Genomic DNA, 27600 nt, shown 5'->3' on the forward strand with positions numbered 1-27600 from the left:
GCCTTTGGGGGGACACTGGGAAGATGGGGCCAATACTGGGCTTGCATTCCCACTGCAAGGGGGGGCCTCCTGCTGCAGACCCAGGCTGTCACTCCTGTGAGCCAGGGCCCCTCCACAACTTGTCCACCCACTGTTTCCTCACCTCTGACTCAGTGGTCACAAGTCGGCTCCCTGCCTGCAAGGGATTCTGGGAAAAAGAGCTCCTGGCTTCTGGCTGAGGGAGGCAGGACTCCTGTGAGAAATTCCTCAGGCATAGGAAAAGTGTTCAAAAGACGGCGGATAGCCACAATGAGACAGATGTCCACCCCTCCCTGAGAGAAGAGACACTTGCAGAATAGTGTAGTGTCATTTCAGCCCCTCTGTGATTCTAGCCTTTTTCTCTCCTCCACCGCACACGCAGAGCCTCCCAGGCTGCTTGCATTCTCTCACTTCTGTATCTCTGCTTATGTGCTACTCCCTCTCACCAGAACAGCCTCCTGTAGCCACCTTGTCACCTGCTGAAGAATGCAATAGCTTCTACCAGACGTTTATTTACTGCCCCTCCCCGGCCCCTGCCCCGCCGCCCTCCTCATGTTTGAATCGATGGTGACATTCCTTCGTGCTCCACAGCCCTCTTGGGGCATGTGTCTTACTCCACCTTTTGTTGTAGTTATTTGTGGTGATGCAGGTGGTGGTAGTGTGATGATGATGAAAATACAGCTTTCAGTTAAGTGTCTGATGTGTCACGACCTCTGTAATAAAACTCTTCATGTATAGTCTTTGTTTTAGTCCTGATGACAAACTAAGAGTTAAGCATTGTACATATTCTACAGATAAAGAAAACGAGACCCCCCCTGAGGCTAAGTGACTTGATCAAGGCCACACAGCCGGGAAAAGCCGAAGCACAAGTAGGACGTGGGTCTGACGGGAAGAACAGCACTGTCCCCTATACTCAGGGGTCTCACATGGAAGGGGCATTAGTTCTGTTGTCCTCCCCACCTTCTAAGGGTGCTTGGATATCTAACCTGCATCTCAACGCTGTTTTTCAGAGTTACTTCCTGAGTCGGGAGAAAATATAAAAAAGCCTTTGAGAATCTGGCTTTTTTTATCCTAGGCATTTTTTTTTTTAATACATTACAGAGCAAAGTAACAGTTTTAAGTGTGTTGGGAGAGCACAAAGCTTCAAAGAGCTCATGGGTACAGCCTGTGACTTCCTGGAGCTCTGCATTCTTAACTGTCAGATTTTAACGAATACTTCTCTAGGTAATTGCTTAATTATTATATCTGTCAAGAAAAAGCCTTCACAGCCATCAAGTCCCACACGTAAAAATATCCTTTAATCCTAGAGGAGTTTGAATAATCATTCTGGTGAGTTCAGCAAGACAGAAGCCCAGTGGCACCCAATTCCTCTCAGATTTCTTAAGGTAAAATTAAATGGACAGCAGGGATGCCTCCGTTCAGGAGCAGCAAGTGGAAGAATTATATTTCCCTGTATAAGGTCCCTTTTACTTGAGAGTCTCAGAAATATTTAAAAATCTTTGCCAGGTGGAAGTAGAGAAGTTACATGACCTGACTGACACCAAGTTATTAAAACAAAAAAATGAGGTTTTGGATCAGAGAGGCCAGAGCCTTAACTCATTTCTGGTACTCTATCTGAAATTTGGTAGAAACTAGGTGATGTCTCAGACTTTGGTTCCCCATTGAAGGAAATGCCAATGTCTACCATAGAGTCGTTGAGGGCATTAAATAGAACACTGTGTTATAAGTACCTAATGCAGGGCTGAGCCCATCTAGGGGCTTCAAAAAGTTATAGAGTCAATCCTCATTATTCACAGATGCCATAATTTGCTGATCATCTACTCGTTGAACTCTATTTGCAACCCCAAAGTCAGTATTCACAGGCACCATCATGGTTGCTGGAGGAAATGTATAGAGTGAGGAAAAACTGGAGTCGCCCCATGCACACTTGTTCCCAGCTGAGGTGGAACAAGGCAGGACTCTGCAGTCTTGTTCCAGCTCTCATACTGTAAACCTGTGTTCTTTGCACATTCTGTTTAGTGCCATGTATTTCAAACTTTTGTGCTGATTGTCGGTGAGTTCGCTGTTTTAAATGGACCCTTCCAAATATAACGCTGAAGTGCTCTCTAGGGTTGTTGCGCACAAAAAGGCTGCGACGTGCCTTACAGAGAAAATATGTGTTAGAGAACCTTCATTCAGGCATGAGGTATAACATTGTTGGCATGAGTGCAAGCTAATATACGTACAATATATATTAAGTGAGGTGTCTTTTTTTTAAGATTTTATTTTTTTAAAGATTTTATATATTTATTTGACCAAGAGAGCGAGAGAGCACAAGCAGGGGAAGCAGTAGGAGAGGGAGAAGCAGGCTCCCGCTGAGCAGGGAGCCCGATGTGGGGCTCGATCCCAGGACCCCAGCTGGGATCATGACCTGAGCCAAAAGCAGATGCTTAACCGTCTGAGCCACTCAGGCGTCCCTAAATAAGGTGTCTTTAAACAGAAACATACGTAAAACAAGATTCTATATTAGTGAGTCTACAAAAGTCTTGTGACTGGATGTCCTGTGTTTCTGTGAAGAGCAGTGGTTCAGTTTTTGCTAACTCAGTGTCTGTGGCAACTTTATAGAATATAACTACTACGAATAATGAGAACTGGCTATATTCTATTAAGTTCCTGTATTGGATAGCTTCAAAATTAGTGCCTCTAATAAATTAACTCTAAACTCTCCCTGACTTAATATGGTAGAAGTTTATTTTTCATTTTTGTAAAGTCCAATAGAGTGTTTGGCAGATGGCCTTAAAGAGGTGAGTCAGGAACCCAGATTCTTTATATCTTGTGGCTGAGCCCACACATTAGACCTTTCCTTCCAGCCAGTGGATGGAGGAAGAGAGGAAACCTGTGGGTAGAAGGTCTTTATGGGCCAACCTACACGTGGAAGACATCACGCCTACCTTCATTCTGTTGGCCAGAGCTCAGTCACATAGTCACATCTAACCACAGAGGATGCTGGGAAATATAATCCAGCTGTGTGCTAAGGGGTTACATGAATAGCTCTGCCACAGTTCTCTTTAATTACTTCCTGTGGTCATTTTTCCTTAGATAAATGACAAACTCGTAGGTAAGTGGCATTTAAGTTTCTAAAGTTACTTTTCTAATCCCTTCCCAGTTCTTCACCAAGGGAAGCAGCTCTGTCTCCTTTGATAATCCTCAGGTAATGAGACCTCTATGTTTTCTCTTGTTTTGTGATACTTCAGCCAACCCTTTAATCCCTATTGTAAAGTTCTGACTGAAATTATTTTGTCACTGAATTAAGGATCACAAAAAGATATAGCCAGTGCTTTTTATGAAAGACATTGTTAAAATACAAATAACTGATCATTTATATTTGTTCCAACTAAACTGTGGGCTCACATCCAACTTGCTTTAGCATTCAGCCAGTAAAATGCCAGCTTTATCTGACTCTACATTATTGTCTAATATACACAATTTATTTTATTGTATAATAAAATAACATCAACACTACTTAGAAGAAGTATCTACTACCACCGGGAACCTCTGCTCAATTTTAGTATAGTTTTATTCTCTGGACTCTAATGAGTGTTATTTTTTCAGTCTTTCTGTTCCTGTTTTACTATGACGGAAAGAAACAGTGACACAAAAATTATCAGGTGCTAGTAACTTTGAGGGAGATACTTTATAAGAAAATTGAGGTCTCTTACCGTGATCAGCTCATGAATCTCTTTGCAACTCTTATGAAAACTATCATGGATTCTTTCTACATGAAAGTTGAACTTACATGTATATCTTATACCACTTTAAATTTTTTGAAAAGATTTATTTATTTATTTGAGAGAGAGAGAGAGAGTGAACACATGAGTGGGAGGAGGAGCAGACGGAGAGAGAGAATCTCAAGCAGACTCCCTTTTGAGTGAGGAGCCCAATGCAGGGCTCGATCTTATGACTCTGAGATAATGATCTGGGCTGAAATCAAGAGTTGGATGCTCAACCAACTGAGCCACCCAGGTGCACCACCACTTTAAATTTTTGTACAATTTTATGGGTTCTTAACTGTGCTGAAAACAGGGTAGTCCCATATGATCCAGCAATTCCACTCCTAGGTATCGGTCCAAAAGAATTGAAAGCAGAGTCTTGAAGAGATACTCATACACCAATGTTCGTAGTCGTATTCACAGTACCCCAAAGGTGAAAGCAACCCAAGTATCATCAACAGATGAATGAATAAACAAAATGTGGTGTATACATACAATTAAAGAAGGAAATTCTGGCACATGCTACAACATGAATGAAACTTGAAGACAAATAAGCCAGACACAAAAGGACAAATACTGTATTTAAGGTACCTAGAATAAGCAAATTCACAGTAATATAAAGTAGAATAGAAATTACCAGAGACTAGGGGAAGGAGGAATGGGAAGTTATTATTTAATGGGTACTGTTTGGGATGATGAAAAATTCTGGAGATGATCGTGGGGATAATTGCACAACATTGTGAATGTACTTGATGCCACTGAATTGTATAGTTTAAAATTATGAAAATAATAAATTTTGTATTATGCATATTTTACCACAAAAAAAATCATGTTGAGAAGAGGCTGGACTTCAGAGCCTAATAAGCCTGGGTTCCAACTCCAGGTCCACCCATTACTAGCTGTGTGGGATTTGGGGCCAAGTACTTAATATGTCTGAATGTCATTTTTCTTACCTATAAAATTGGGATTAAACTACTGACGTTAGAGGAAATTAATGTGATTAGCTGGTCACATGGCAGCCACTATCCACAAAGGTAAAGAGAACATGTTTGAAGTAAGCAAAATCCAGGGGACTAGGTTAAGAACAAAGTACCAGGTTACATAATTGCTTTTTGCCTCTAAGAAATAAGAATATTACCATGGAAGAATACAAATGCCGCAGGAGTTTAAAGCTAAAGAAATGGCCACAGGCCTTGTTCTGGCCTTCCACTAACTACAGAGACAGAAGGAACACAAAACCACCCCTGCCTAAGTTTGATGTTTATTTCTGTTTCCACTTAAATTGTTAGATTCTCATATAGGTTTTCCTCGTTCTTGTAAACTCTGGGGTTTTTCTTTAGTATACATTTTAAGCTTTTTCAGTGTGTCCTGATGTGGATTCTAAGATGCACATACACACACACACACACACACACACACACACACACACACACACCCTCACTCCACAGAGAAAGACCGCATTTATTTGGAGATCAGACATCCTGTAATATTAACTGTTTGAAACATAACCATATTTGCATAATTGTGCTCCAAAGCCCTCTATGTAGCAAATACCAGATTGTATAGAAACAACAACACAGCCACAATAAGAAAAGTGAGAGCTGAAAGAAAACGAAGGAAGCAGGAAAAGGATTAATGCACTTTGCAAGCGTTGTTCAAGGCTGGCATCGTGAGTAACGTTGAGCCTGTGACATTCTGAAAGGTCAGATTTCATTCCATTTGCTCTGCTTAGGAAAATGGGAGTATGTACAGAATATTTTTAAATTGCATCGGAAATGGTAAAACTGAAAGTTTAATGCTAAGAAGGTAGAATGAAGTTATTTGGAAAAATCATTATGGAATGAGGTGTCGCCATTGACATATTTATATATTCTATTTATATTGAAACATAAATAGCTAAATTTTATCAGTTCTATCACCTAATTCTAAAATCTAGCTACTTAAAAAAAAAGATTTTATTTCTTTGAAAGAGAGAGAGCAAGCGAGAGCACGAGCAGAGGGGAGAGGCAGAGGGAGAGGGAGAAGCAGGCTCCCCCACTGGATCCCAGGACCCCAGGATCATGACCTGAGCAGAAGGCAGATGCTTAACCCACTGAGCTACCCAGGTGCCCTAATCTAGCTACTTCTTTTGTTTCTAGCACTTGACACAGTGCCTGCCTCACAGGGGGGCCTTCAGTAGTTATTGAAAGAAAGAATGAGAGGAAGAATGAATGAGTGGACAAGTGAAAGAAAGAAGCTATCCATTAAATCCACGTGTCTGCATGACTTTATTACCGGTGCGTGAATAAAGACATCCAAATTTAAAACTGTCTCTTTTTCTCCCTTTCAGGGCAGAACCCGTTCTCCTGGGACCATTCAGAAGCAAGAGACACCAACGCTGTGACATATGCCAGTGCCACCTCCACCACCACCTCCTCCTCTGCCTCCGCCTCCCCCACCCCTAGGGGCTCCTCCCCCTCCCCCGCCGCCAGCACCCCCGGTAAGCCCTGTTGTTGTTCAGTCTGGTTTGCTGTTGAGCATAAGCTGCTTTGAATACACTTGAGCAGAAGGTTTTAAATGTTGAGAACCAGCCACTACCCAGCTCGCCTGAAGCAGGGGGCATCTTAGGAGCTGGCTTTGGGGGCTCCAGGGTCTGATTCCAAAACAGCCTGGCCAGGTAGTCCTCTCCCCATTTCTCAGCGGCTCCCACCCCCTACCTCGGGTCATATACAAACAACTGCATCATTTCTCTTCTAATTCCTGCTGCTCCGTACAGGCTTCCCGAGAATTTCTAACTAGCTCTCCCATCTCACTGGAACCCTCAGTCAGTGAGGCGTGCTGCCGAGTGAGTTTCCGGTGTGTGTGTTTCCGGTGTGTGTGTTTCCGGTGTGTGTTTCTGGTGTGTGCTGTGGCTGGTGCTCACATTGCTTGGGCTTCGGTAGCCTAGTTCTGGGTCCACACGAGAGATATGTCATATGAAACGCTGCAGTGAAACATAAATCTCAAATGAAATGTCCCTATCTACATAAGACTGAAGTCAGTCCGTTCCAGTTTGTAATACTGGATACCCTTCTTCGGTTTAATAGTTTGGGTTCAGGAGAGGCACAGAGAGCAGCTACTTTGCTTTCGAACAAGAGATTTCTCAGCCTTGGCTCGAATGGTGTTTCGGATCAGATCATTTTTGTCGTGGAGGCCTGTTCTGTGCCTTGTAGGATGTTTAGGAACACCCCAGCCTCTACTCTCTAGTTGCCAGTAGTGCCCCCAATTGTGCCATCAAAAATGTCTCCAACCTTTGCCAAATCTTCCAGACAGGCACCGTCATCCCCCTCTCGTCTGAGAAGAATATTTGTGCTTCATGCTGACAACAAGGCTTTCTTCTGACGAAAACCTAGAGCATTTCTTCCCCTCAGCCTGCCCTCCACAGGCCTCTGCAGAGAGCCAGGTGTGGCACTGACCACAGCTCCTGTTTCTGGTGGAAAATGAAAAATACAGATACTGTGTTGACGTAGCATGCAGAGGCAGGGCTGCCTAGGGATGATATGAACCAAGTCAGCAGAAGCCAGGAATAGAGCGTCGCCTTCCATCCTCCCCTGGAGAGAGTGAGGGTATGCCTGGGTGCCACCCCCTATGACGTTAGTGTTGCAGCTGACCATATCTGATGTGCCAGGGACACCGACCTGCCTGAAACTTGGCTCTTGCCCTTGAAGAGAGTGGAAAGAAAACACATAATGTGAATTATATGTAAAAGCTCTCCAGCCACTGTAGAAAGAATAGACATAAGTGTTGGAGTTCCACTGCTGCATCTGATCCCACAAGGGATAAAGGAGGTGAAGTTTGTAAGTGAAGGAAATATACATGGGACTATCATGTGGCTCTTGCACAGACTTGCCAGCTCTGGGAAGTGCCATTTACAATAACTTCAGATACCACAATGCTGTAAACTTAGCCAGAATAAATAAACTTATAAAAACCCATATTGTTGGAGAATTAGGGAAATAAGCCCTTTTAAACACTGCTGGTGACACTCAAATGCCTGGGATTCAATGCATGTTGAATGAGTCTGGAGTGTTCTCTGGCAGAGAACAGTTAAAAATCTAAATGCATCATGCTTTTTCCTCTGATTATTGAGTAGTTTTATTTCTGAGACTGATTTAAAAATGTAACTCTAAAGAAACCAAAAAGAATTTATACAAGGATGTTCACAGCAATGCTGTTTATTCCAGTGAAAAATTAGATCTTAAATGGTTTATGAGAACTAAATGAAATTTATTGTCATGCTGATAATTAAAAATTGCATTATGTCATAGAGTTAATTAAAAGTTATATTTATAACTGTGCTGATTATGGAAAGCAAATATGGAATGATGGATTAAAAACAATGCACGTTTTGTGCATAATGAGATCAGCTATATAATATATATATGTAGCAAAGTTCAGAAGAGAATTTTGAGTGCTGATAATAAAATTTTAAATTTCATTAGGCAGTTCTTTTTCTTTAAAGATGCTTAAGTTCATAGTAAATAAAAATAATTCTACATTTGGTCAATTTTTTACATTCCCTCCCCATTCCTAAATTTTTTTGAGGAGTAAAATAACCGTGTAAATTTTAATATTTTTTAAAAACACATTTTCCTACAATCTAGGAAAACTATGTACAATGCATATTAAAGGCAAAGAATTAACATCCTTAGTATATAAAGAGCTCTTACAGATCAATATGGAAAGGATGAGTTGAAAAATGGGCATAGGATATGACCAAGTGGAAGAAATACAAATGTTCCAACCTCACTATAATTGAATAAACACAAATTAAAATAATGAGAAACCATTTTCATCTGATGATGGTGATGGTAGTTGGCTCAAATGTCAAGAACCAAGCACTAATAATTCTTAATGGGAACAAAACTTGATATAATTCCCTAAAGCACAATTTGTTACTGTAGATCAAAACCCTTTTTAAAAAATGGCTATATTCTGTGACCTAGTTTCACTTCAAGTAATTTTCTTTAAGAAACTAATCATAGGTGGAGGTGCCTGGGTGGCTTGGTCAGTTAAGCATCTGACTCTTGGTTTTGGCTCAGGTCATGATCTCATGGGTCATGAGATTGAGCCCTGTGTTGGCTCCACGCTTAGCAGGGAGTCTACTTGGAGATTCTATCCCTCTGCCTCTCCCCCTACTCTCTTTCTCTCTTTCTCAAATAAATAAATCTTTAAGGAAAAAAAAAAAAAGAAACTAATCATAGATGTGCAGAAATATTTAGCTATAGGATATAAATGAAAACATTGCTTTGTAATAGCAACCCAAAAAGAAAAGAAACAATCTAAAATTTTCATACCAGAAGATTCCATAAACAAATTATTATGTAATCCACACAATGGCATACTAGGCAGCCATTTAAAGTAATACCAAAATTATTTTGTAACTTCCAGTGTAATGATTGACTCAGACAAGAATCATTCATGAAAGCTAAACCTAGTCAGTGAGAGGTTTTTGGGGAACAGGATGTTCACAGGATCCTAAGTATCACCCGGATTACTTCTAATTACAAAGGGGGAAATATACCTTTAAAATGGTGATCTTTAAAATGGTGACCTATAGTGGAATGACCTTCTATCCCAAGCCTTTTGCTGCAATGCAGCAAGAAATACAGAGCATCGCCCTATAAAAATCACCTGCCAAAAACGAATGTACTCTGAGCAAGCAGTGAGACACATCCAGATGTGGGATCTTCTACAACAGAGGTTGGCAAACCAGAGCGGGACCCACACTCCAGTTTTTGAATAGCCTGCAAGCTGAGAATGGTTTTTACTTTTTCAAATGGTTGAAAAAAATTCAAAGAAAAATACTTCATGACACGTGAAAATTATATGAAATTCAAATTTCAGCTCATAAGTAAGGTTTTACTGGACGCCAGCCATGCTCTTTCATTGATATTGTTTGTGGCTGCTTTAATGCTACAATGGCTGAACACCAATTAAATAACTTATTATCCCCCCAAAATGATTTCACTTTCTCACTAGTCAGCCTATATTTTTAAAATTATACTCAATTATTATTATAGTTTGAACTTCATCAACAAAAATTTTGTGGACGTTTGTTGTCTTTTTTTTGTTAGGTTGTACTTACATAACATCAATGATTTTGCCTCTTGGCCCACAATGCCTAAAATATTTACTCTCTGGCCCTTCACAGAAAAAGTTTGCCAATACCTGTCCTACTAGTCAGCTGGCTTCATTCAGCCTTCCTTTGGTCACCAGCAGCCAGAGATGTTGATACACCCATCTCAGATCTTGTCCCTCCCCTCCATCGAATTGCAAGGACTTCCCTTCCCTCTTTTAACTGTCCCATGCCACCTCTCAGACCTGTCGTGCTCCTCTAGTCATGTCTTCTCCTTCAGGATCTCAGCATTGCTCTTCCTTTTGTCTGGAAAGCTCTTTCTGGGCATCTCAGCTCAGATGTCAGTTCCTTGGAGCATCATTTCCTCACACCCATACTGGCATTTATAACATACTTTTAAGCTCCTCCTTCGAAGCAGTTATCAGTTTTTAATTTTGTTTTCATTCGACTGGCAGCCATAGTTGTGTTTTGTGGTCTTTTAGCTCTGTGTGCCTGGCTCATACATAGGCACTCCACTCATTGAATGAATGAGTGAATATGTGCATGAATGAATGAATATCTGTGTAAAAGGGTTAAGAAATGGAGCTGAACCTCTTCCTAACCAGTGTTCAAGACTTTACGTATCTATGCTCACGGAGCAGTGTGGCAGGTTGTGATATATGGAACCTGTGCAAGAGGGGGCACTTTGTGTGTTGTGTCTGAGCCCTTGTAATGAAAAGTATCAGGCTTCAGCTTGGCTCTGGAAGATCTCGGGATCAGAGCAGGGCTGAAAGTTTCTTGGTTTCTTCCTCCCACCTCTCACTTCTCCCCTTCCTGTCCCTCCCATCCTCATCTCCTCCTCTTGTCTGATGTGCAGCCTCTCTTTTTTCCAAGAACATGAGCGTGGAACCAGGGAGAAGGGCAGATGGGGCTTGCTAAAATTTTGAAGTAGGCTTTGATTAAAAGCCAGACATGGGGCACCTGGGTGGCTCAGTCAGTTAAGCGTACGACTCTTAATTTCAGCTCAGGTCATGATCTCAGGGTCGTGAGATTGAGCCCCGAGTCGGGCTCTGCGTTGGGCCTGGAGTCTGCTTGGGATTCTCTCTCTCCCTCTGCCCCTCCCCCACCTCTCTCTCTCTCTCCCTCTCTTAAAAAAAAAAAAAAAAAAAAAAAAGCCAGACAGCCTTCGCCAGCTTGTCGCCTTTGCGTGCCCCTTATTCCCATGTCTTTTGAGCTCTACTCCTTTGTCTTAGCCCTCTAAAATCTGGTAACAGTATCCCAAAACTGCCTGTGTGGTGCATTGATCCACTGATAATGAAATTATTTTTGCTTTGGTTATGGGGCATGTAACTTTTTAAAAATCTAAAAAAATATAATGGATTTGATTTGTGAAATGCAGCAGACTTTTACGGAACTTTTGTTTTCAAATCTAATTGGACACTTTGGTAGTGTCCAAGATGAGAGAATAAACTCCTAGAGGGCCTGTGATTTGTTTTCTTGCCATAATCCCGTAACACTGTCTACCCAAGAGGAATGAAATACATGTCTCTGACCAACTGATAAACTCATTGGCGTTGGGTTGCCCAGGCAAAGCCTAATGGTAGGGTCCTGGCCACTGCACGGGTGTTTATTTAAGAAGCAGATTTGTAAATATTTACAGCATGGTTTTTTAATGTTGCTCTTCAAGCTTAAATATCCTCAGGAGGAAACAGTGCCTCAAAGAGAAGTTGTATCTTGTTATTTAAAAACAAAGGAGAAACTGGTTTGACAGTCATTTATTTACCACAAAAAGCAAAAGTCTAAGTAGGAAAACACCGTGGGGCCGTGTATTTCTGCCTGCCTGTTCCGGGGGTAGTGTTTAATAAAATCCTGAGGGGAAGTTACAATGAGAAGCATTTTGTGGCCCCTCGTTGTTCTGTTCCCTCCTTACCCTTTCAAGGGTCTTTGTTTGCATTCAGGAAACTCAATGAGATAATTTTTCTCCTTGTAATCTAAGGATCGCGTGATTTATAGGCGAGGTAGACTTCCCAGTGTCAGGGAACATCAGCTGTGGCTTACATTGGGTGGTTTTCCCACCATCTCTAGGACGCAGGAGCTCTGGTGGTATAGAAAAATATGTTAATCTAAGAAAGAAAACATGGAAAATGGAGCGGTGGTCTGAAGTCCCATGAAAGCCATTTTCAGAGTTTTGTGTTTGCTGGGGTTAAAAAAATGCAGAGTTGAGGGGCACTTTTAGTGAAAGGGGCTTTAGTAGAATTGCATATTACCCTATATTCTGTAAGAGGTCATTTGCATGTTTACTGGCACATTTGGAGTAATGAGAGGCTTAAAAAAACTCTTAAACACTGTCACTCAGATTCTCCTGACACTGGCGCTTCGATTAGTGTTGCTAATAAAGGATTGGGAACACTTACCCAGAATTGACAGTGACCCCCAGGAGAAGGAGAAGGCTTTTGCATTAGGCCAAGCTATTAAGAGAGAATTAAATTGACATTTGGTCTCCACTTAACAGTTGGCAAAACTGCACCTTTTTCTTCAAGTAATTTTAAAAACTTGATTCCCTCTCTCTTGCCCATGTGCACCCACAAGCAGTAACACTGCTTTAGTGAAAAAGGGAGCCAGTCTTTGCAACAGATTCTCTGGGTCTGTAAGCGAGAGAGGTGTGGCAGGAGCTGCCAGTCATCCTTGCAAAGGGTCATTCTGGATGGTATTGAAATGTGTTTCTTTTTTCCCAGCTGTGAGGTGGGAGGGGTGGTGGGAACAAAAAGGCAAAGGCTTGCAATGGTGTGCTGGAGGCAGCGATTATGCGCTAATAATGCCTGGGAATTAGCTAGAGAGTCTGCAAGCTCTTGTTAAAGGCTTTTATCAAATTTCATAGGAGCCCAGGAGCGTAGCTAGTCTCGCGCAGCGCCTGAGCCGGGGGGATAAGGAAGGGAAGGTGCCATGGGGTATGAGGCCAAAGGGCGATCCTCAGAAGCCTCAGCCTTCTCTTTAGCAATCACTAACCCGAGATTTATTTTACACACAAGTCTGCTGGTTCTTTGCCTTTGAAATCTTTTAAAATTACAGTGTAACTAAGAATTCCTAGAAAACTGCAAGCAGACCATTGTACCTGCACCAGGGTTGTCTTTTCATAGGTACGCTGCTACACTTAGGATCGCCACTGTGGCTTGGAGCCTGGGATCCTTGGGGCCTCAACCCTTTCCCCCAAACTGCTCTTTCCTTTCTTGCCATAAAAGGCAAAAACTACCAGTGTCAGGTGATTGTTGGCAGTTAGATATCCAGCTCTGACTCCGTAGAGAGAGCTGCAAGAAGGGAGGGGTGCTGGGACCCGGGTGCACCTCTCTTCAGGGGGGTATTGGCAGCCAGTAAAAGTCACGTTCCCTAGAACGTTTATTGAAAGGACAGGTTGCATGGCATGAAAAAAGCAGGCTACATAGAAGTAGTATGGTCCCAACTATATAAAACAAAGCAAAACTGTGTCTGCATGTGCTCACTCATGGTCTAACTGCCCAGGGTCTCTGCGGCTGGCAACGCTGGGTGCATGGTGGGGACTGCAAATGCCTTTGAGCTCAATGACCGCAGACTGTGCCCTTCACCTTGACCAAGCCATTGTGCAAATTTACAGACCTTTTACTGCACAGACTTACCCAGCCTCTGCCTCTGAAAAGAGTTTCGGACCTGAATCCAGAGAAGACTGGGCTTGTCATTGATCACAGCTCAGTCATGATAGTACTGAGCGTACAATTGGTTATTCCCAGGCCAGAACTTTGTACCTTGAGTTGCTGCTTCATTATGTGTTTCCTGCGTCTGGGATCCTCGAGGTTTCATCTTTCAGGAGCCCTCAGGTCCTCTGAATTCGTTACTTTTCATCCTTTTAAGCTTGCTTCTCTGAGCATCAGGCACTGTTGTGTCTTGCTAATGCTTTGAGATCTCCCTGGAACAGGCAGGTCGAGGACTGAAAGGATCGTGGGGCCAGTGAGCAGTGAGTAAGTGACTCTGAGACAGGGAGTCTGTGCCTAGGTCAGTACTAGACACATAGTAGGAGCTTAGTACCCAGCATTACTTCCCCAACTAGTGAGTTTAGCAAAAATATCATTCATAAGGTAAACCCACTGGGAGCTAACCGGCCACTACTTTACATCTTACACCTGCTTAAGCCTTGAAAGCCAGAACGTGTTCTATATTGTGTCAGAACAGCATTAGCACATTCAAATTTTAGTAAGAATATTTTATAAAGCAAATGCAGTTTTACAGATCTAACAAATTTATGGATAGCAAAAGTAAACACCCAGGCATTTATTTGAAAAGCCCTTAAAAGGGCCTTTGGCACAAACTTACCCATTCCAATTTGTTATTGTTTTCGAAGAGAATAGACCTTGCACCTTTTCTTTACATAAACACGTTTGAGAACTCCAGGAAGCAACATGGTGTACCCATTTTGTACATGGTAGCAATAGATTTCCATTTTTATAAGATCTATTCACAACAGAGGAGTCTGAATGCATTTTCAAGCTGGTGAAAGCAGGATAGCACCTGTACCATCTCAAACAGAAAGGTGTAAAAACATGTTGTGTTCTGCATCCCCGTTCAGCACTCATTGTGCCAAGTTGTCAGGTTCATCAGGGATCATGCAATGATGCAACGTGGTGTGTTAAAAAAAAAAAAACAAAAACACGTGCGCTTTAGAATTGTACAGATTGGAAACTGGAACCCTGCTGTGCCACTTACTAGCTATATGATGTCAAGCAAATTCCTTAGTGACCCTGGGGTTCACTTTTCTCTCTGTAAATGGGAAAAATAACCACTACTTCCTCGGGTGCCGTGCCCCAAGAGTGGAAACTTCATTTTCGTCTGTTTTGCTATATTATAGTGAATCCTCAACACCTGAGCCGTTCCTGGCCTGGAGTAGGCATTTGGCAAATAAGCAGTGAATGCACAAATCATGGGGTTATTGTGAGGATCTAATAAGATATTGATAGAAGCTGTTGTTTACCCACTGCCTGCTCAGTCAATGGTAGCTACTATTATTTCAGGGCCCAGGCAACAGCTGGGCGAGTAACTAGATCCGAGACTGGAAAGTTGAAGGCAAAGGCCCTTGTGGCCAGTGTGGGGCAGGAGGCCAGACACCAGAAGTGAAGATCAAGGTTAGAAGCCTGAGTTATTTCAAGTGGGGAGTTAGGCCAGCGGTCTGCAGATAGTCCAGAAACAGAGGGCAGAGTTGACCACTTCTGGGTTTTCATGGGTTCTAATCCACCGTGCCAGAATCTGCTCCTGTAGCATGATTCCAAGGAGGTGAATGGTTGGCCTTCCCTCCTCTTTAGTGCCTCCCACTGAGTTGAGTGGCTGGAATCCATGGGTAATAGCAGGAAGTACCTGAAATCAGGACTAGGGCTGTGGGCAAGGAGGGAGTGGAGACGTAATGTCCTTTAGGACCCACGCCGGTGGAATGACAGCCCAGTGCGGATATCCCAAACGTGTAGAGGAGGTTTTATTTTCTCAGCTGCTGTTTGGTTTGTGACTTTACAAGCAGCTGGGGAGTAGCAGACCAAGAAGCTGCCAGGGGCATGGCACTTGTTTCCCTAGAGGATTTAATGATGATGCTCATGCAAGAATTCTAGATCATTTGGCTGACTCTGGACCCCTATCTACAGCAAAGAAAGATGTTAAGATGTTCTTTGGGCCTTGTGGCAGCTTGAAGAGGATGTGATTTAGGTGTTATGGCTTGGTCTCTCTCTCTCTCTGCCTGACCCAAACTTTCATTTAAAACTGTATCGATGGGGTGCCTGGGTGGCTCATTTGGTGAAGTGTCCAACTCTTGATTTCGGCTCAGGTCATGATCTCAAGGTCCAGGGATCAAGTCCTGCATCGGGCTCCACTCTTAGTGGGGAGTCTGCTTCTCTCCCTCTCTCTCTCTTCCTCTCCCCCTCCCCCCACTCACATGCTCCAGTGCTTGCTCTCTCTAAAATAAAATAAATAAATCTTTAAAAAAAATAATAAAATAAAATAAAATAAAACTCTATTGGGGGCTCCTGGGTGGCACAGCGGTTAAGCGTCTGCCTTCGGCTCAGGGCATGATCCCGGCGTTATGGGATCGAGCCCCACATCAGTCTCCTCTGCTATGAGCCTGCTTCTTCCTCTCCCACTCCCCCTGCTTGTGTTCCCTTTCTCGCTAGCTGTCTCTATCTCTATCAAATAAATAATAAAATCTTTAAAAAAAAACACACTCTACTGACCATGAGAATTTGAACACTGATGGAAGATTATAAAGAAATTATAGTTAATTTTACTTAATATTATTGTTGCATTTTTAAGAGCTCTCTGATATCATACAATGTGGGATATGTGTTCAAAACCAGGGACTTGGAGGGGAAAAAAAGCTGGTCGGGGTAAAGGTAGAACAAAATTGGCTGTGAGTTGATAATTGTTGAAGCTGGATCACTGCACATGGGGGCTCCTTATACTACTCAACTTTTATATATGTTAATTTTCCATAATAAAAAAAATTTCAAAGAACATCAACAACCTCAAAATATGCAAAATAGAGGTGGTTTAGCATAACTAAGAAAGGCATTATACTAATTCAGATGGATAATTGAGACCAACTATTATATGCTTTTTATTTTATTTTATTTTTAAAGATCTTTTTTATTTATTTGAGAGAGAGAGAGAGAGCAGGAGCGGGGTGAGGGAGAAGCAGGCTCCCCAGTGAGCAAGGAGCCTGACGCGGGGCTCGATTCCAGGACCCCAGGATCACGACCTGAGCCGAAGGCAGATGTTTAACTGACTGCACCACCCAGGTGCCCCTATTATATGCTTTTTAATTAAAAAAAAATAAAAGCCATGTAGGCACAGAACGTCTGTTTAAAATTCTGTCACCCCACCCCTGCCCCGAGTAATCTGGCTCCTGTTTTTCTAGGGATTAATGTGAAGGTTTTTAGCACCGCTTCCCCGCAGCAGACGTGCCATCTCTAATCACTCAGTTATGGAATGTTTTGGTTTTTCCCTCCTGAGACTGAGCCCTGATATGAATGACTCTGAAGTGGGGGAGTGTCAGAGAAGCAGTGAGCTGGACATCCCAGTCTCCCTTGCTTCTTTTTATTTAAATAAGCCTGGAGCCCTAGTGGGAGGCAGATTACAAACACTGGTTTGTGACACTGTTGCCGTTACTGTCCCGTGCCCTGGTACAAGGACACCTAGCGCTAGCTGGTGTTTTCTCCTCAGACAAAGCACAGAGGACATTGTGGGAATTGCTAAGGCAGAACTTTCCCAGCCAGCAACCCTTGTGGGCACCAAGGTCGCCCCACCCAGATATGAAAGAATTTTCACCTTCAGCCTTGTCTCCTCTCTGACTACATGCCGCTCGCCATTGTGTTGCTGAAGGATTCTGGAGGCTGGGGAGGGGAGAGGAGCTTTAAAACCAACTCTGAGGCAAAAACTTTGGGCCTGGAGGTAGCTTGGAAAATGTGTTAGGGCTTAAAAAAAAACAAACAAACAAACAAACAAAAACACTAAAAACCAAAATCCTTGTGGGTCCACCAGCAGGTGAACAGCACTTCTCAAGAAGTCCGATCACAGGCATCCGGGGACTTCTTAAAACTTCACAACTGTGCAATACAGACTTTAGCCCTTTGGGCATTGCAGACTGTCACATTTTTTAGGAACTACCATTGGTTTGACTGGAAGAAAAAATACATTCGTGCTGGGGGTCTGATCGTGGACAGGAAGGGAGGGCAGCTGCCCCTCGAGGCTTGGCACAGGGACCAAGAATGGCCCAGTAAAACCCCTTCCTTTAGCTCAAGGGCCACTCATGCAAACACAAGTGAGGACTGGTAGGTGAGCTCCTTTTTTTTTTTTTTTTTTTTTTTTTTGCCATTAATTCGTAGCAATTGCTAAACAATGTATACCAAAAGCACTTATTATATCCAAAGAAAGGATTTAAAACAAAAGCCAGTTGCTAAGGGAAAAAAGACCCACTGGAAATGTGGTATGTCTTTGCTCACCTCCTCAAAGGCCAGACTTGGACTTACCTAGGGGAGCATACCCCTTCCTTTCCCCCACTGAGAATAACTGGAAAGCTAGGGTTAGGATGAGGGAAAGTGGAGACTCAGCACTCATGGTAGCGGTGATTCCCTGGGCAGCAGAGAGCACTGTGCCCGCTGGACGCACATGTCCTGTCCCCGTACAGTGGGAGGATCCCTGAGCAGGGAGGGGAAGGCTGCAGCCTTCCCTGTCAGACACCTGACCCCAAGCTTAGTGGCTACTGAAACCTGAGCAAATCCTTTTAGACGTCAGTTTCCTTACCTGCAAAATGGAAATACTATGGCTCTATGGGGTGGGAAAGGGATGAATGGGAATGATGCTTTGTAAACCTTAGCCCTGTGCCTGACACAGGCAGGTGTGCAGTTCTGGGAGTGGCAGCCCCTCGACCCCACTCCGCCACAGTCTGGGTTAGAGCACCGTCTCACTGGCTTTTACATTGGTCTCTCCAGGAGGACAGTAAACCCTCCTGCGTCAGTTCAGCTATTTTGTTGTCAGTCCCACCTTCGGGGGATTTGGTCTAGGAGCCTTCTGTTCAAGAGGATCCTGAGAGTGGGGGTCGGGAGACAGAGATGGGCGATTTTCCTGTCCCCAGGGGCCCTACACAGCAAGATGTGAAGGTCATTTCCTGGAGCCCAGAGTTTTCCCCTTGGCACACTAGTTTTCCCGTTTCTATTCTAGTAATTTCTTAGCAGCGTGCAAACTCACCCATCAGTTCGTCTTTCCTTTTTTGGCAATGTCACTTTAGCCAACCTCCTCTTCCCTATTTTGACCAACTTCTTCCTTGCATCATTGATTCCTGACCCTCACCTGGGAAAAAGCATGGCGACTTCTCTTCACTAGGGCCACACAAAAGCACCCCTTCCCTCCATTGATTTTTATGTTAACATTAATAATAGGATTTTGTGTTTAAGGCCCATAAATTTTCCATTAGTAACAGGGCCAGGCTTGGCCTGTTTGGCTTGGATAAGAGTAGTAGTCAAGTGACTGACATGGAAGGCTCGGTGAACTTTATGAAATTCAATGGTGTTCCTTCCTGCCGCACTTTGGCACAGACTAGCGTGTTGGTGAGACCAGCCATGGGTCCACACCGGTTGGGCTGGCCCTGAGCAGGGGCTTGAGGACCCCAGCACATCTGCATCACCTCTGCCCTCTGTGTCATCTGGGACTTGCCTGCCCTTCACCTGGCAGGCTGCACAATGGGGACAGTCCTACATGGAGAGAGGTGGGGTGGCTCGCTGTTGATTGTGTTTCGTTTGGCTTTGTCAGGATTTGTTTCATTTCGTTTTCACTGTCGCTAGGTAATGCCTAAAGAGAAAGGCTCTTCGGCATCTTTAAACATGTTCTGCAAAGGCTGGATTCTCCAGTGCAAAACAAGGCGAGATAAAGGGGACCAGTGTCCTGGGAGGATAGGAGGAACCAATGAGATTTCCTATGAAAACTCTAAACTCACACAAAAGCAGACCCTCCCTTAGTTTAATGTTTAGGTGAAATGAGCAGCTATATTAGGACATAGTATTCTGGAATGTGTTTCTTTAAGGCCCAGACCCCAGGAGCTCCAAGCCCAGCAAGAATCACCCAAGCACCCAGTTCCTTAATTCTCTGCTTTGATGTCCAGAGCACTCACCCTGTGGGTCCCTCTGACCTGCTGTAACTTCTTGTACGTTGTCCCCTCCCTGGCAGTGGGCCCCTTTACCCTTCCTGACTCGAGGAATCAGCGCATTCACCAAAACTCTGGTTCTGTTTGCTGCCAACTGTAGTTGGAGTTTCTGCCACTGACCCATCATGATGGCTGAGTTACAGGTTTTGAGGACAAGCTTGGAAAAAAAGGGAGTGTATTCAAAGTCATCCAGCGTGGAAACTTTTCAATGGCAATTATAATCATCGTACCTTTGTATTATTATTCAAAATAGTAATCCTCTAACATATTACTGTAAACAGCTTGACCATTTAGCAACTTCTCATAGAGCCTCACTGGATCTTTCCTCATGCCCTGGGAGGAAGATAAGAGCACTGTCTAATCTGGGTTTCCCTAGAAGTAGACCTGGAGGCATGGATCTGGGTGCAAGTAGTTTATTTGGGAGATGCTTCCTGGAAGCCCTGGCAAGGGAGCGAGGAAGAAAAATAGAGGAAAGAGGAAAGCAGGGAAAGGGTGTGTAGGAAAGTGGGGCTCCATCCTGCAGGGGGGACCCCCGAGAGACTGTAGCGTCTGCCTGGATTATGCTATTGAGGGGTGAGGGGCTGGGGGCTTTATCCACCCCCCCCATCACTGTCTGGCACCTTGCGCAGCCCAGCAGGGGAATGCATGCCCGTCCAGGGGATTCCTCTGGAAGAGACCAACAAGCAGTTAGCATGAGGGGGGCTGGCTAGTGTCAGCCCCTGGGTTAGGCCGAGCAGAGCAGGTAGGTATGGGGAGCTAGCAGCTTCTGCTATAGTCTCACCAATTCAAGGACAAAGAACAGAGGACCAGAGAGGTTAAGTACTTGCTCAGAGTCACACCGCTGGTGGAGTCTTTGCACTCCTTCACCTGCATGCTATCCCTTGCACTGCATGGCCTCCGGGGCTGCAGTGATGACAGAGGTGGCTGGGACATCCCCTAAAAGCCCAAAGTAGCCAAGGTTAGGAGGCCTGAGAGCGGCACTGGCAGAATGCCTTCTCTGAGGTGCTTCTCACATTTCTGTTTCCACCAGGCCCTTTTCAGGACTAGTGTAACCCCTTCTTTAGAGGCAACACAGCATAGTGGTGATTTCCTAGCCAGCCTTCCTGTGTTCCTGTCCTGGAAACTGAGTGGCCTTGGGCAATTTACTTAAACTTTCTGTGCCTTCGTTTTGTTCTCTATTAAAATACTATCTGCTTCCTAATGGCTGATACAAAGACTAAATGAGTCAATACACGTAAAGCTCTTAGCAGGGAAGATCAATGGTAAGAGTGTTAGCTGGTGGTGTTATTGTGCGAGTGGGTGCTCTTTTTCCTGTCACTACCATTTCCTGGCTTTAGGATTCATGTGAACTCATTATAAAATGAAAGCTCACATTTCGTCCTGCATTCATGTCTGGGAAGCATCTTGCCAAGTTTAAACACCATGGCACTTGAGACAATCTGTTTATTGCCTATCTTCACCCCCGCATTGAGGAACTCCCTAAGGAGGGAGGTCGTGCGGCCTTACCCTTCCTGGAGTGAGCAGTGCCAAGGGTAGTGCCTGGCCCTGGGAGCTGCTCTGGAAATTGGTGTTTGGTGAATGAGAGCGCACGGTCCCAGCGGTTCACAAGTGACACGGAAGCTCTTGTTACCCAGGCAAGCCACCTGCTGGTGGTGACATCAGTGTAAAAAGAATTTAAAAGGTACTCCTCCCAGAATTTTCTCTGTATTTATAGAACACTATTCTGAGGCCCTCAAAAGAATTTTCAGCTGTGGCTCAGTTCTTTAATCCTCAGTGAGATAAAATTGGAAGCGAAGAGATGGAGAGGGGGCATTCCAACGTGCAGTATTAACATCGGCCAGTGATTATTGGTATTATTGTATCAGTATGGATAACACTGTGTGGCAACAGGTGGACTCATTTTCACATCTTTTTGACCCTGACACATGGTTAAAATGGGTCAGGGTCAAATTGGGGGTCATGTTTTATGTCTGAGGAATTTGGCCTCACTGTGGCATCAGAGGACCCTGAGGCTGAAAGGGCCTAAGGCGAGGTGCTTGTTCACAATTTCCAAGTTCTCGTTGGTGAAGGTTGGAGGTGCCCAGTAGTGGGAGGTGGGTTGTAGCTACACGGCCTAGACACCACGTCGCAGAGTCAGCTTGTTATGGGCTGAACTGTGCTCCCCTCCAATTCATACGTTGAAGTCCTAACGGCCAATGTCTCAGAATGTGACTCATACGGTCTTCAAAGAGACAGGTAAGGTTAAATGAGGTCATCAGGGGCGCCTGGGTGGCTCAGTCATTAAGCGTCTGCCTGTGGCTCAGGGCATGATCCCGGCGTTATGGGATCGAGCCCCACATCAGGCTCCTCTGCTGGAAGCCTGCTTCTTCCTCTCCCACTCCCCCTCCTTGTGTTCCCTCTTTCACTGGCTGTCTCTCTCTGTCGAATAAATAAATAAAAATCTTTAAAAAAAATAAAATGAAATAAATGAGGTCATCAGGGTGGACCATGATACAATAGCCCTGGTGTCTGTATAAGAAGAGGAGATCAGGACACAGACAGGGAGGTGATGGCTATCGACAAGCCAAGGAGAGGGGTCTCAGAGGAAACCAACCCTGCCCACAGCTGGATCTCAGACTGCCGGCCTCACAAGTGTGAGGAGACACATTTCTGTTGTTTAATAAATTGCCAGGCCATGGGGCTCTGTGGAGGCAGGCTAGCAAACAAGGACACAATGCCTTCATTTGTAGGCCTTGCAGAGACCTCTCGCGGGCTCCACCAGCTCCGTGACAGCCCCGTGCGGGGACCCCACCACACCTCGAGGATGGGTCACCTGGGGCAAATCTGGTTCCAGAGTCAGTCAGCCAGTCCCAGTCAGACAGAATCCGCAGCTGGTTCCTTCATCCCCTGCTGCGTGCGATTATCCTTGCCCCCCAATTTTTGTGCTTTTTTTGGGGGGGAGGAGTTGGTTTGTTCTTGCTTGCTCTGTTTTGTCTCCTGTCTACTCTTCAGAAGCACACAGAATCTCTGATTAGCAGGGGCCTTCTGCCCCCAAGACCTTGTTTAAAAGCCTCTATAGCCTTTGCAGCAAATGACCTCAACTGCTGAGGTTGCAGCAGGAGTCACGCATTTCAGAATCCCTGGACCCATAGCTTCTATTTCTGGAAGCTCAGGTTGAGAGCTGTGTCTATTCCATGCAATCGTAAATCGTTTTAGCATCCATTATGGGACGGTCGTCCAGCCATCACAGAGCAGATCTCTCCGCTTGCTCGCTGCACAGTGGCCGCTGGCTCCCTCCCAGGACCTCCTTGTTCCCAGCCAATTCTTGCTACAATGGCGGTGGGGGGGTGGGGGTTGGGGGCTTGCTTAGATGCATGGGTAGACCCGGGGGTAAACCTTGGGAGGTCCTCATGGAGACCTGACCTTGCAAAAGTGCAAAATGGTTTTAGGTCTTTAATGGTACCAGAGAAACCACAAGAAGTGAAAGTTAATCATTTTTTGTTTTTTTTTTTTGTTTTTTAACAAATCATCTTACTTTCCCTTTTTTTGTCTCCTTCACTTTTTCTCCTTTTACCTTCCCTGTGTTACTTTATGTTACTATTTTATTGCCAGAGTGAGCAAATAGGAGTACAAGACACCTAGATAAACTTGAATTTCAGTTAAATAGCTATACTACAACTAAAACAAATCATTATTTTAGTGTCAGTGGGGAGTAAATATGGACATACTTATATTTACATTTTTTGTCTTTTATCTGAAATTCTGATTTAACTGGACACCCTGTATTTTATCTGGCAACTCTGAGTATGTGTTCTTTTGTATGTTTCTCATATATACAGGTGTGTATGTACACAGAGATTTACCTGGATAGAGACAGATATCTCCCTCATAGGTTTTCCTTATGTCTTTTTCGTCTATAAACCCACCACACACACTCCCCACCTTCCTTCATATATACAGGAGCGGTTACACATATTTTTTTTTCCACCTTTTCTCGTTCCTCCACATCCTCTCCCCTGTTATATCATCTCCCTTATCTATCCTTAAAGACTATAGTTTTCCTCTCTCTAAATGTTGGTCACACTTAATAAATAACTTTCGTTTCCTTCCTACTTTAACATTTTGAGAAGTAGAATACTTGATAGGTCTTTCTCTAAAAACCAGTAAAATAAGGTCATGATCAGCCTAGATATCTAATTTGCTTTTTGTTGTTCCTACTTATTTATTTATTTTGCCTTGCTGGATCACTGGCTCTTAATATGAAAATGGGATCAGACCCTGTACGGAACGGTGGTGGCACAGGACATAGGACATGTAGGAACCTCATGGGCAACATAAGAAATCTGAGGAATTTTTTTTTTTTTACTTTTGTTTAATTTCATGAGTAAATCTTAAAACCTCCCAGTCAATAGGCATATTGACTCTACTGTCTGTTTTTTTGCAAATCATTATGCTAAGCTGTGGGATTCCTGAATCAGTGAAGCCCATTGGTCTTTACCCTTAGATAAGACACATGCAAAGGTAAGAATACGAAGGAATATGTATTCATTGCAGCAAAAAATGAGGAGGTTAGGTTGAGCCAGAACCGAGTGATGACAGACCCTCATCATTAAGGGTTTGGGTTAAAATGGCTGCCTTGCTCACCAGGTGGGAGACAGAGCAGGAGTGCCCAGGGCACTCACTCTGGGAACTTACACCTCTTCTTATTTTGCACCCTAGGCACCTCCCTCACTTCACTCTTGTCCTGGCTCTGTAACATGTGCAATTAAACTTTGCTCCCCCATAATCCAGCACTTCGGAAGCTCAGCCAAGGTGTTTCTCTTTCAAAAAGCATCATGGCACCATTTTTTTTTCCAATTTGAGAAAAACGGAAGTAAATGAATTTATTTTTCTTGATTTTTATTCCACTGTGTTCCACCTCATTCCACAAAAAAGTTGACACAGCCGTTGTTTAAAATTCTGCCTCCCCAAACTTTTCCTAAACCCTTTTCACAGTAGTTGATGTCTATGGTTTGTTTGTTTTTCTTTTCCGGTGAACAGTTGTCTGATTCACTTGTTAACAAAAAAATTCAAAAAACTCTGTGCAGGCATCCACCAATGCAGTCCTAAAACACACTTTGCAGACTTCCAAGTCTTGGGGACCAGCTGTTGGCCGTAGATGTTATTCGGGGCTTCACCACTCCTTGACCCCACCTCTACCCCATAACTTTGATGACTAGAGTGCTTTAATATTACGATTCTCTTTAAAATAGTTCCATTTAAACACTGAATCTGAAATGTATCTGTGTATGTATATGATTTGTTTTTAACTGACTTCATTTTTTAAAGCAGTTTTAGGTTCAGCGCAAAATTGAGTGGAGAGTACAGAGAATTCCCTTATACCTCCTGCCCCTGCACACATACAGCCTCCCCCATATCAGCAGCAGATTTTTCATCAAGACTTACATTCTGCATTTTGTTAAAGATTCATCATCTTTAAAACTATCTCTTTGAAGGCATGGCTACTTAAAATGAGCAGAATAACCAAAGATTAGTAGCATTTTTAAAATGCGAGTTTTAAAAAATGTTCATGTATTAATATTTTACTGGGTCTTACATATTTTTTGCCTGTACAAGAATTATCGGTTCCTAAAATGAAATTAAATATACTAGAGATCAGAGTAGTAGCTGGCACATCAAAGACAGTTGATGTTTGTTGACTGTATTGATATTCTATTCCTTAAGTAGTCCTGTGATTTCCAGATGTTGTGTCATCTGAATGGTCTTTGGCCTGGGAGCCAGTAGATTGGTGGTCTTTAAATGGCTTTTCTTTGAGCTGGGGTGTAGCTCCTTCGTTAGGGTGCAGGGTTGACTTCACCGAGATGCCAAGGAGGCAGAGATCCATCAGTGCAAAGGAAGGACAGTGGTTGGAGCTATATCTCAGTTTGTTGCAACAGCCTACGTCTCTCTGATTACATATGGCCTCCATCAGGAGGCCTAATTTTAGGAGGTGTAAGACAAAAATACAGTTGAGAGAAGTGAACTAAAAATAGCCCTCCCCCTTTATTCTGTTACAATTCACTCCCTCGGATGCTAAGTCTGTTCAGTTTATGCAAAAGTCTTCCTCTGTCATAATTGCCATGAAGACTTTTGACAGTTATTAAGCACAATGAAAGCCTACATCTCATTTCGATTCACTGCAGCTGTCATGACCTGCAATTTATTTCTGCTGTCCTCTAGGATTTCTGGCATATTCGGTTAAACAGATGCTACTGTATTTTTAAGGGAGGGTTTGAAGTGGCTCCATTTTATTAAAAATACACAAGGAGTGTCATTAATAAGAGTACGTTGTGTGAGTCGCACTTCATGTGTTCAGGTGGGCCCCTTCTGTGAGTCTCATGACAAAAATACTTTAAAAAAAATTGACACCGAATTTTCACATTAAAGAACTAATTTTATTTAGTGAATATTCAGAGTGTTTATTATATAGAAGACGTTGTATTGAGCACTAGAAGAGTTGATGAAGACATCATTTCTGCTCCAAGGAACTTACTTGGGGAAGACAGATATACGTCAAGAAGTGAAACATACCGTCTCAGCGTCTCAGCAACTGGCGCCCGAGTTCCTCCCAAGGCGGGACCTGTCTGGGGAGCATATCTTGATGAACTGTGGAGGGGTTGACAGGGAGGGTGGAACTTGAAAGCAGGAATGAGGCAAAAAATAAGAATGGCTACACTGCGCCACACCAAGCAAGGAGAAGGATTTGCTTCCTGCATAAGTAGCTGGGCAGAGGGAAAAGATAGTTCAGAAGGGAGGTGGGGGGAAGAGGCCAGAACACTGGTTTGAGGAAGGTGACGAAGGGGATGCTGGGCCAGATGAAATCTTCTTGTGGTGTGACAAGCAAAGGCCATCCGAGGGCCAGGGATACCCAGTGCTCAGCACAGGGGTGTTGGTTCTTGGAATGGAAAGCCCACCTGTTCTCCACCCACACTTCAATAAAGTCTCCTGTGCTCATGAATGATTTGTGTGGGTGTTTAGGGGTTTTCCTGAGGGGCATGGAGGAAGAAGGGAAGGGCCCACAGAAGGCTGTGGCTTGTGTTTCTGAGACCATAGGAGTAGAGCAGAGACAGGATGTGTGAAAAAAGGAACATGGAAGCATATGCGCCCACAAGACATAACTTCCCCTGAAATTGCAGAAGTCCTTGGAAGGCTTTGGGCTTCCCAAGGGCATCAAGTAGGGCTCTGAGCCAGTCTCCTGGCCAAGAAAGTCAAACAAATACGAATTGAATTCCTGGCATACAGCAGTCACTGGGCTTAAGTGGTAAAAAAGGAAGGCATTCACATTAACCCCTCAGGGTTGCTGGGAAACACACGTCATAATAGATATAGAAAGGCTTGTAAGCTGTAAATGTGTGCAATTATAGGGCCGTATTAGGCAAAGATCGGGCAGATGAAAGAAAAACCCACTAAGGTTTTCAGAAAGTACTTGATGGAGAAGGTGTATTTAAGCCAGCAGAACCACTGCACGTTCTTAACCAGAGGAGCGCTGATGAAAATGGTGTTTGGGGAAGGTTTTCTGGTTGTGGAGGATGGGGTGATAGAATGGGAGGAAGAATGCCTTGAGTGTTTTGCAGGGAATCAGCCTTATTCCACGAAGGCCTCACACACATCTAAACTAGACTGTTCACAGCTCACCTGAGGCTGGGGGAAATGTCAGCCTTCCTTCTTAGAAGAAATGTCAGACATGGCTGTTCTTGGCTGTTCAAATTGACTCATATTGTAAAAGACTCACTCTAGGGCCATAAAGTGATAAAGGGTCAGAGAGACCCTGGGGTAGTAGAGAAGCATGGTCACTTGGGCTGGGCAGGACCTGGTCACTTGTTGCCCTCAGGATATGTTATCTCTGTTCTGCAGATGAACAGAAATCAGCACTTGGTGAGCTTCCCAGTGGGCACATCAAACTAATACATGCCCATGGTTTAAAAATGAGCTAGTGTAGAAAGTCAATGGTACAGAAGATCAGCAGCGTGAGTCTGAGTATAGTTTAAGCATTTTAATGGTGTTCACCTTTTGGTGGGGGAAGTAATCTATTTGTCTGG

At 43.8% G+C, this 27600-nt stretch overlaps 1 protein-coding gene across 1 annotated transcript in view; it reads left to right on the plus strand.

Annotated features, from left to right (window-relative positions):
- WIPF3 (WAS/WASL interacting protein family member 3) overlaps positions 1 to 27600 on the plus strand; it is an 88242-nt gene that overhangs the window by 12300 nt on the left and 48342 nt on the right. The window contains exon 2 of the mRNA XM_034644358.1: positions 6097 to 6246. Coding sequence (XP_034500249.1) covers positions 6154 to 6246 — 93 coding nt within the window. The 5' untranslated portion in view covers positions 6097 to 6153. The remainder of the gene's footprint in view (positions 1 to 6096; positions 6247 to 27600) is intronic.

This window comes from Ailuropoda melanoleuca, chromosome 1 (genome assembly GCF_002007445.2).
Source record: "Ailuropoda melanoleuca isolate Jingjing chromosome 1, ASM200744v2, whole genome shotgun sequence".
Lineage (NCBI taxonomy): Eukaryota > Metazoa > Chordata > Mammalia > Carnivora > Ursidae > Ailuropoda > Ailuropoda melanoleuca.